Here is an 11,068-nt window from a genome sequence, read left to right as displayed (position 1 = left end):
AGCCATAAGACTCCTTAACGCCCCCCCCCCCCCCCCCCCCATTTTTACACCGCTGCTAATCTCTGTTGTCATCTATGTATAGTCACTTCAATAACTCTACCTACATGTACATACTACCTCCACTAACCGGTGCCCCCGCACATTGACTCTGTATCGGTACCCCCCTGTGTATACTGTAGTCTCGCTATTGTTGTTTTACTGCTGCTCTTTAAATACTTGTTACGTTTATCTCTTATTCTTGTCCATATTTTTTTAAATGGCATTGTTGGTTGGGGGCTCGTAAGTAAGCATTTCACTGTAAGGTCTACCTGTTGTATTCGGTGCATGTGACTAATAAAGTTTGATTTGATTGAAATTACATAAGGGCGTGATCTATGAATCACGCTAGCAGGAAATACAGACTTACAGTAAAGCATTGCAATGCAGGTATTCTGTCACTCGACTGATGGTAAGGAGCATCAGAGACTTGATAGAAGTGGAATGTAACACATCTTGTCTTATCTTCAGAGGCTTTTTTACACAGCTGCACTACTAGGACCAGAGTTGCGGAGAGAGCAGTGTCCACACAGACACATTCACACACACAAGCGAACGTGAGTAAAGAGATAATCACAGCCCTTTCTGTTTCCAAACCTGTTTTTACTTGTTTGTCTTTAGCAAAAAAAAGAATTTCTATATAAAATCCTAAAACATACCGTACCGTTTCAATATGTTCCATATCAGGTCAATGTGACTAACTACTCTAAATCGGAATAAATGTACAGTTATTACTACTCTATATACAGTGCCTTCAGAAAGTATTCACATCCCTTGACTTTTAAGTTGTGTTACAGACAGTAGTGCATGTTTTTAGAATTTTTACAAATCAATTACATATGAAAAGCTGAAATGTCTTGTATTCAAAAGTTATGGAAAGCCTACATAATTTCTGGAGTAAACATGTGCTTAACAAGTCACATAATAAATTACATGGACTCACTCTGCAATAATAAATGTCTCACACAATTACTGTATCTGTAAGGTCACTCACTCGTGCAGTGAATTTCAAGCATAGATTCAACCACAAAGACCAGCGAGGTTTTCCAATGCCTCGCAAAGAAGGGTACCTATTGGTAGATGGGTAAAAAAAAAAACATTGAATATCCCTTTGAGCATGGTGAAGTTATTAATTACACTTTGGATGGTGTACCAATACACCCAGTCAATAGAAATATACAGGCATTCTTCCTAACAAACTCAGTTGCCGGAGAGGAATGAAACTGCTCAGGGATTTCAACATGAGGCCAATGATGACTTTTAAACACAGAGTTTAACCTGTTAGGGCTAGGGGGCAGTATTGACACGGCCGGATAAAAAACGTACCCAATTTAATCTGGTTACTACTCCTGCCCAGTAACTAGAATATGCATATAATTATTGACTTTGGATAGAAAACACCCTAAAGTTTCTAAAACTGTTTGAATGGTGTCTGTGAGTATAACAGAACTCCTATGGCAGGCCAAAACCTGAGAAGATTCCATGCAGGAAGTGGCCTGTCTGACATATTGTGTTTCATCTTGGCTCTTTTAATTGAAGACTGAGGATCTTTGCTCTAACGTGACACTTCCTGCGGCTCCCATAGGCTCTCAGAGCCCGGGAAAAAGCTGAACGATATCGAGGCAGCCTCTGGCTGAAACACATTATCGCTTTTGGCAAGTGGCCGATCAGAGTACTATGGGCTTAGGCGCGTGCCCGAGTCGACCGAATGCTTTATTTTCTTTCGTCTGTTTACCTAAACGCAGATTCCCGGTCGGAATATTATTGCTTTTTTAATGAGAAAAATGGCATAAAAATTGATTTTAAACAGCGGTTGACATGCTTCGAAGTACGGTAATGGAATATTTAGAAATTTTTTGTCACAAATTGCGCCATGCTCGTCAGCCTTATTTACTCTTTCGGATAGTGTCTTGAACGCACGAACAAAACGCCGCTGTTTGGATATAACTATGGATTATTTTGAACCAAACCAACATTTGTTATTGAAGTAGAAGTCCTGGGAGTGCATTCTGACGAAGCACGCAAAGGTAATAACATTTTTCTTATAGTAAATCTGACTTTGGTGAGTGCTAAACTTGCTGGGTGTCTAAATAGCTAGCCCTGTGATGCCGGGCTATCTACTGAGAATATTGCAAAATGTGCTTTCACAGAAAAGCTATTTTAAAATCGGACATATCGAGTGCATAGAGAAGTTCTGTATCTATAATTCTTAAAATAATTGTTATGCTTTTTGTGAACGTTTATCGTGAGTAATTTAGTAAATTCACTGGCAGTGTTCGGTGGGAATGCTAGTCACATGCTAGTCACATGCTAATGTAAAAAGCTGGTTTTTGATATAAATATGAACTTGATTGAACAAAACATGCATGTATTGTATAACATAATGTCCTAGGGTTGTCATCTGATGAAGGTCATTTGATGAAGATCATCAAAGGTTAGTGCTGCATTTAGCTGTGGTTTGGGTTTATGTGACATTATATGCTAGCTTGAAAAATGGGTGTCTGATTATTTCTGGCTGGGTACTCTGCTGACATAATCTAATGTTTTGCTTTCGTTGTAAAGCCTTTTTGAAATCGGACAGTGTGGTTAGATTAACGAGAGTCTTGTCTTTAAAATGGTGTAAAATAGTCATATGTTTGAAAAATTGAAGTTTTTGCAAGCGTCCCACCTAGCCCATAGAGGTTAAGCCCTTTTGCCACAACTTTGGAAGTATGCTTTGGGTCATTGTCCATTTGGAAGACCCATTTTCGACCAAGCTTTAACTTCCTGACTGATGTCTTGAGATGTTGCTTCAATATATCTACATAATTTTCTTCCCTCATGATGCCATCTATTTTGTGAAGTGCACCAGTCCCTCCTGCAGCAAAGCACCCCCACAACATGATGCTGCAACCCCCGTGCTTCACGGTTGAGATGCTGTTCTTCGGCTTGCAAGCCTCCCCCTTTTTCCTCCAAACGTAACGATGTTCATTATGGCCAAACAGTTCTATTTTTGTTTCATCAGACCAGAAGACATTTCTCCAGAAAGTAAGATCTTTGTCCCAATGTGCAGTTGCAAACCGTAGTGTGGCATTTTTATGGCGGTTTTAGAACAGAGGCTTCTTCCTTGCTGAGCAGCCTTTCAGGTTATATCGATATAAGACTCGTTTTACTGTGGATATAGATACTTTTGTACCCATTTCCTCCAGCATCTTCACAAGGTCCTTTGCTGTTGTTCTGGAATTGATTTGCACTTTTCGCACCAAGTACATTAATCTCTAGGAGACAGAACACGTCTCCTTCCTGAGCGGTATGACGGCTGCGTGGTCCCATGGTGTTAAACAATTTAAAGGCAATGCTACCAAATACTAATTGACTGTATGTAAACTTCTGACCCACTGGGAATGTGATGAAAGAAATAAAAGCTGAAATAAATCATTCTCTCTATTCTGATATTTCACATTCTTAATAAAGTGGTGATCCTAACTGACCTAAGACAGAATTTTTGCAAGGATTAAATGTCAAGGAATTGTGAAACTGCGTTCAAATGTATTTGGCTAAGGTGTATGTAAACTTCCAACTTCAACTGTATGTACAAGTGTGTATTATGCACGTATGAATTGGAAATGTGTTTTGCATATTCAAACTCAACGCTAGACACTCAGTGGGGCCACATGGCGCATGGCGTGACAAAAAATGTCTAAATATTCCATTACCGTACTTCGAAGCATGTCAACCGCTGTTTAAAACCAATTTTTATGCCATTTATCTCGTAGAAAAGCGATAATATTCCGACCGGGAATCTGCAATAAGCTAAACAGCCGAATGAAATTTCTCCACGGGGGCGAATCGTGCACGCACCTCATTCAATGGTCCTCTGATCGGCCACTTGGATAAGGCGATAATCTGTTTCAGCCAGAGGCTGCCTCGTCATCGTTCAGGTTTTTCCCGGGTTCTGAGAGCCTATTGGAGCCCTGGGAATTGTCACGTTACAGCTAAGATCCTTACTCTTCAATAAACAGATGCAAGACGCACGACTCCTTGTCAGACAGGCCACTTCCTGTATGAAACCTTGTCGGGTTTTTGCCTGCCATAGGAGTTCTGTTATTCTCACAGACACCATTCAAACAGTTTTAGAAACTTTAGGGTGTTTTCTATCCAAACCTGAACAATAATATGCATATTCTAGCTTCTGAGTTGGTGTAGGAGGCAGTTAAAAATGGGCACATATTTTTTCCAAAATTCTCAATACTGCCCCCTAGCCCAAACAGGTTAAAATGGTGTAAAATAGTCATATGTTTGAAAAATTGAAGTTTTTACATTTTTGAGGTTTTTGAATAACGCGCCACGGGATTACACTGGCTGTTACGTAGGTGGGACGATTTGGTGCCACCTACCCTAGAGAGGTTAATGGCTGTGATAGGAGAAAACTGAGGATGGATCAACAGCATTGTAGATATTCCACAATACTAACCTAAATGACATATTGAAAAGAAGGAATTCATTTATTTTTAGCTTTATTTAACTTGGAAAGTCTGTTAAGAACAAATTCTTATTTACAATGACGGCCTACCGCGGCTAAACCTGGACGACGTTGGGCCAATTGTGTGCCGCCCTATGGGACTCCAATCGATGTGATGCAGCCTGGATTTAAACCAGGTACTGCAGTGAAGCCACTTGTACTGAGATGCAGTGTCTTAGACCACTGCGCCACCTGTACAGAATACAAATATTCCAAAACATGCATCCTGTTTGCAATAATGCACTAAAGTAAAACCGCAAATAAATTGGCATAGAAATTAACTTTATGTCCTGAATACAAAGTGTTATGTTTGGGGCAAATCCAACACAACACATCACTGAGTACCACTCTTCAAATTTTCAAGCATGGTGATGGCTGCATCATGTTATGTGTATGCTTGTCATCGGCAAGGGACTGGGGAGGTTTTTGGGGATAAAAATAAACATAATAGAGCTAAGCATATGCAAAAGCCTAGACAAAAACCTGGTTCGGTCTGCTTTCCAACAAACACTGGGAGACAAATTCACCTTTCAGCAGGACAATAACCTAAAACACACTGGAGTTCGTTACCAAGATGACATTGAATGTTTCTGAGTGGCCTAGTTACAGTTTTGACTTAAATTGGCTTGAAAATAATATGCCATAACACAGGGCAACTGTGGCATGGCATCCGTGACAGGGAGACGCGTCCATCATGCATGAAGATGTATACAGGTAAGATAGCTAGCTACATTTTCAGATATAACACATTTCTAATTTTTACAGAAAGTGGTTTCAATTCAAGCTAAATTGTACTGTTAGCTAGCTAGCTAAAGTTAGATGGCTGGCTCCCTAGCTGACGTTATTATTCGTATCCCACAGATGTTTGCTTCGCTAGTTAGAGCCTAATGTTAGCTAGTTAACATTGAACCTGGATGGTTAGCTCCCAGCATATTCATGCAGGGTAGTAACGACAGGATGTTCATTGTTGTTTAACTAGCAAACATTATCTGGCTGGCTACATTCACTTGTGTGATCTTACACGTTTTTACCTAGCTTGGTTCATTGTTTACCTAGCTAGCTAGCTACATGTCTTAAGCTAAAGTGTACAACACGCGTTGAATATGGCCGGTGTCGGTAAATGTCTGCAAAAAAGCATAATGAAATTGTTGCCAGCAGAGCTGGTTAGGTTGTTTTCATGTTATCCATAGGTAAACAAATCATCGGCCAGAGTGTCAAGTGTGCGCTCTCAGGGAGAAATGAGAGGGGTGAGGGTAACGATGCTAAATGGGTGTAGACAATGGGCGTAGACAAAGAGGAGCTCTTCACTAGATATTTTCTCAAAAGTGAGTTTCAAGTTTATCAACTTTCAAAGCAGAATTACTTTCCCTTCGTTCCTCAACAATGCAGTCAAGTATGATATACCATTTTGTACCTCTGAGTCTCTACTTTTATCCAATGTAAAAAACGTCATTTCAAATTTTGTTGCATTGTAACGGTTGTCGTCGGGAATGGAGGACCAAAACGCAGCAGGAATGTGGATGCTCATCTTGTATTTATTTTAAATAATGAGAACACCAAAATAACAAACGAAGAATGCACGAACAACAAAACAGTCTTGTCAGGCTCACACATGCAAAACAAGAAACAATCTCCCACAAACACTTAACCAAACACATTCCCATATATAGGACTCTCAATCAGAGGCAACTAGAAAACACCTGCCTCCAATTGAGAGTCCAACCCCAATAAACTAGACATAGAAATACAAAAGACTAGAGACCACATAGAAAATACAAACCTAGAACATAACCCGGAAATAATAAATCAAACACCCTACTACATAAAACACCACCCCGAACCACATAAACAAAATACCCTCTGCCATGTCCTGACCAAACTACAATAACAAATAACCCTTATACTGGTCAGGACGTGACATGCATAAGACCGAATCCAGGTGGTGAGTCACATATATAAGACTTTTTCTAATAATAATGTGCCAATATTGTACAATCCGGGTGTGCAAACCTCTTAGTGACTTACCTAGAAAGACTCACAGCTTTAATCGCTGCTAAAGGTGATTCTAACATGTATTGACTCAGGGATGTGATAATTGTGCATTTCATTTTCAATACATTTTCTAAAATGTCTAAAAACATGTTTTCACTTGGTCATTATGGGGCATTGTGTGTAGATGAGTGAGAAACAAATATATTTCATCATTTTTTAAGTCAGGCTGTAACATAACAAAATGTGGAATACGTCAAGAGTTATGAATACTTTCTGAAGGGCACTGTATGTTTAGTAAGCAAAGATATTGAAGTTGACTCATTCCAATAACTGATTTAGCCTATGTTTTGGGGGTTCTTTATAGTTTATATTCTTTATGTGTTCCAGATATGGCATCCCCCAGCAGTCTCCTGTCTGAAGAGCAGTTCCAGTGCTCTATCTGTCTGGATGTGTTCACTGACCCAGTCTCCATCCCATGTGGACACAACTTCTGCAAGGCCTGTATCAAAGGATACTGGGATAGCACGGGCCTGTTCCAGTGTCCCCTGTGTAAGCAGATATTCCACATAAGACCTGAACCGGATGTCAACAGAACACTCAGAGGAGTTGCAGAACTTTTTAAGGTATTGATAGTGAGAGACAGAGAGGATTTCGCTACAGAGCCTGGAGAAGTGGTCTGTGATGTCTGCACTGGCAGGAAGCGCAAGGCTCTGAAGTCCTGCATGGTTTGTCTGACCTCATACTGTGAGACTCATCTGGAGCCCCATCAGATAGCCCCAGCCCTGAAGAGACACCAACTGATCAACCCTGTAAAGAACCTTGAAGACAGGATGTGTAAGAAGCACAACAAACTCCTTGAGCTGTTCTGTAGGACTGACCAGACATGTGTGTGTCAGTTCTGCTCTGAGACCGACCACAAGGCTCACAACAGCGTACCTCTGGAAGAAGAATATGACCAAAGGAAGTCTCAGCTTGGGAAGACGGAGGCACAAGTGAAGCAGATGATTCAGGAGCGACTGCAGAAGGTTAAGGAGATCAAACACTCAGTTGATCTCAGCAAAAAACACACTGAGAGGGAGATGTCTGACAAAGTACAGATCTTCACCGCTCTAGTTCACTCCATTGATAAATGTAAGGATGAACTAATTTGTGTGATTGAGCAGAAGCAAGAAGCTACAGAGAAGTGGGCTGAAGGTATCATTAAAGAACTGGAGCAAGAAATCACTGAGCTGAAGAGGATAAGCTCTGAGCTGGGGCAGCTCACACACACCAAGGACCATCTCCAACTCCTCCAGAGCTCCCCATCCTGGTGTCTCCCTGTAAAGGCCAAGGACTGGTCGGAGATCAGTGTTCAAAGCCACCTGCACATGGGGTACATGAAGAGAGCTGTATCTCAGCTGGAAGACAAACTGACAAGTGAGGTAAAGAGATTTCATAATGAGATGGAGAATGAGCTGAAGAAGTTGTGTGAAGCTGAGATGACGATTCTGCAGTATGCAGTGAATGTGACTCTGGACCCTGATACAGCATATCCTGAACTAATCCTGTCCGTGGATGGGAAACAAGTGAGATGTGGGGACCAATCACAGGATCTCTCAAATAACCCAAAGAGGTTTACTTATATATACAGTGTCCTGGGGAAGGAGGGCTTCTCCTCAGGGAAATCTTACTATGAGGTACAGGTGAAGGGCAAGACTGAATGGGATTTAGGAGTGGCCACAGAATCCATCAATAGGCAGGGGTGGTTACCACTGAGCCATGAGGATGGAGTGTGGACTTTGGGGCTGAGTACAAATAATTACTATGAGGCTAATGACCCCAAAGTACAGCTGAGCCTGAAAAGGAAGCCCCAGAAGGTGGGGGTGTTTGTGGATTATGAGGAGGGTCGGGTCTCCATTTATGATGTTGATGCCACTGCCAGATCTCACATCTGCTCTTTCACTGGCCACAAATTCACAGAGAAACTCTATCCATACTTCCACTGTGGGTATCCTGATGGTGAAAGAAACATAGCCCCACTGGTCATCTCTCCTGTCAGTCAGATGACTGGCCCAGTGCTACATTAGGGATGTTTGTCATTAAAAACATGTGTTGCTTTGTTTTCTTCCTATTAGGATGAAGATGCATAGATTTAGTAATATTGTTCTTTGTTCCTGTGTATTTTGTGTATTCTAATATACAGTGCATTCAAAAAGTATTCAGACCCCTTGACTTTTTCCGCATTTTGTTACGTTACAGATTTATTCTGAAATTGATAAAAAATAAAATTATCCTCATCAATCTACACACAATACCCCATAATGACAAAGCAAAAAACAGGTTTGAGATTCTAAATTGAGATCAGATGCATCCTGTTTCCATTGATCATCCTTTGTGATGTTTCTACAACTTGTTTGGAGTCCACCTGTGGTAAATTCAATTGATTGGACATGATTTGAAAAGGCACACACCTGTCTATATAAGGTCTCACAGTTGACAGTGCATGTCAGAGCAAAAACCAAGCCATGAGGTTAAAATAATTGTCCGAAGAGCTCCGAGACAGAATTGTGTCGAGGCACAGATCTGGGGAAGGGTACCAAAACATTTCTACAGCATTGAAGGTCCCCAAGAAGACAGTGGCCTCCATCATTCTTAAATGGAAGAAGTTTGGAACCACCAAGACTCTTCCTAGAGCTGGCCGCCCAGCCAAACTGAGCAATTGGGGGAAAAGGGCCTTGGTCAGGGAGGTGACCAAGAACCCGATGGTCACTCTGACAGAGCTCCAGAGTTCCAGAGTTCCAGAGATTTTCTGGTCTGATGAAACCAAAATTGAACTCTTTGGCCTGAATGTCAAGAGTCACGTCTGGAGGAAACCTGGCACCATCCCTACGGTGAAGCATGGTGGTGGTTGCATCATGCTGTGGGGATGTTTTTCAGTGGCAGGAACTGGGAGACTAGTCAGGATCGAGGAAAAGATGTACGGAGCAAAGTACAAAGAGATTATGGATGAAAACCTGCTCTTGAGTGCTCAGGACCTCAGACTGGGGTGAAGGTTCACCTTCCAACAGGACACCGACTCTAAGCACACAGCCAAGACAACACAGGAGTGGCTTCAGGACACGTCTCTGAATGTCCTTGAGTGGCCCAGCCAGAGCCCGGACCTGAACCAGATCGAACATCTCTAGAAACCTGAAAATAGCTGTGCAGCAACACCCCCCATCCAACCTGACAGAGCTTGAGAGGATCTGCAGAGGAGAATGGGAGAAACTCCCCAAATACAGGTGCCAAGCTTGTAGCATCATACCCAAGAAGACTCGAGGCTGTAATCGCTGACAAAGGTGCTTCAACAAAGAACTGAGTAAAGGGTCTGAATATGTAAATTAGATATTTAAATTTTAGTTTTGTTTTTACATTTGCAAAACATTTAAAAAATAGTAATATTTTTGCTTTGTCATTATGGGTTATTGTGTGTAAATTGATGAGGGAAAAATCTATTTAATACATTTTAGAATAAGGCTGTAACGTAACAAAATGTGGAAAAAGTGAAGGGGTCTGAATACTTTCCGAATGCACTGTATACTCAGCGGTGGAAAAAGTGCCCAATTGTCGTACTTGAGTAAAAGTAAAGATACCTTAATAGAAAATGACTAAAGTAAAAGTGAAAGTCACCCAGTAAAATACTAATTGAGTAAAAGTCTAAAAGTATTTGGTTTGAAATATACTTAAGTATCAAAAGTAAAAGTATAAATCATTTCAAATATTTCAAATTTAGTGAGTCTGCCAGATCAGATGCAGTAGGGATGACCAGGGTGACGTTCTCTTGATAAATGTATAAATTGGACCATTTTCCTGTCCTGCTAAGCATTCAAAATGTAACAAGGAATTTTGGGTGTGAGAACACATCACTTTCCTCCTTTATTTATGCATGGAGTAAAAAGTTAATTATTTTCTTTAGGAATGTAGTGAAGTAAAAGTTGTCAAAAACAGAAATAGTAAAGTTAAGTACAGATACCCCCAAAAACTATTTAAGTAGTACTTTAAAGTATTTTTACTTAAGTACTGTATACCACTGTATAGTAGCTAATCGCCTGGTATAAATGTATGATTACAACTTACTCTCATTTATTATGTGAAAATAAAGAACAAGTACTTCCCTAAACTGTGTGTGTTGATCCGTCTCTGTATGTTGGATCACTGGCTGTAATAGAAAACGCCAAAGGAGTGTGGGGAACAGCAATCCTGGCATTGTTAATTGAACTAATCTGATCTGGTCTGACAGGAACAACAGGCAGGTGTGTGTTCCAGCAAACACCTTTTCACATCCAGTAATTCAGGCAGACTATTTGAACACATTTTGTGATGAAATGCATAGGCCTAAGTGATTTACTTAATGTAGATTCCGAGCTCTTTTTCGTAAACATGATAATATCAGGTCATATGCAGGTAGTACAAACCTGGGTCAAATGTACATTTGCTATTTCAAATACTTGAGGTGCATTTTAGCCTTCCCGGCACAATGGAACCAATAGGAATAGTTCCAAAAGTGCAAAACTGCCCACC

The 11,068-nt window shown here is 40.8% G+C and overlaps 1 protein-coding gene across 1 annotated transcript; it reads left to right on the top strand.

Moving 5' to 3' along the window:
- Positions 1 to 396: 396 nt before the first annotated feature.
- Positions 397 to 10,660, top strand: LOC106588557 (E3 ubiquitin-protein ligase TRIM39-like). The gene is made up of 2 exons (XM_014177700.3): positions 397 to 593; positions 6,917 to 10,660. Exon 2 carries the CDS (start codon positions 6,919 to 6,921, stop codon positions 8,593 to 8,595), a length of 1,677 nt encoding a protein of 558 aa, XP_014033175.1. The 5' UTR covers positions 397 to 593; positions 6,917 to 6,918; the 3' UTR covers positions 8,596 to 10,660.
- Positions 10,661 to 11,068: the final 408 nt, after the last annotated feature.

This window comes from Salmo salar, chromosome 02 (assembly GCF_965601325.2).
Source record: "Salmo salar chromosome 02, fSalSal1, whole genome shotgun sequence".
Classification (NCBI taxonomy): Eukaryota; Metazoa; Chordata; class Actinopteri; order Salmoniformes; family Salmonidae; genus Salmo; species Salmo salar.
The sequence above is the reverse complement of the archived record's forward strand: the minus strand, read 5'-3'. Positions and strand labels throughout refer to the sequence as shown.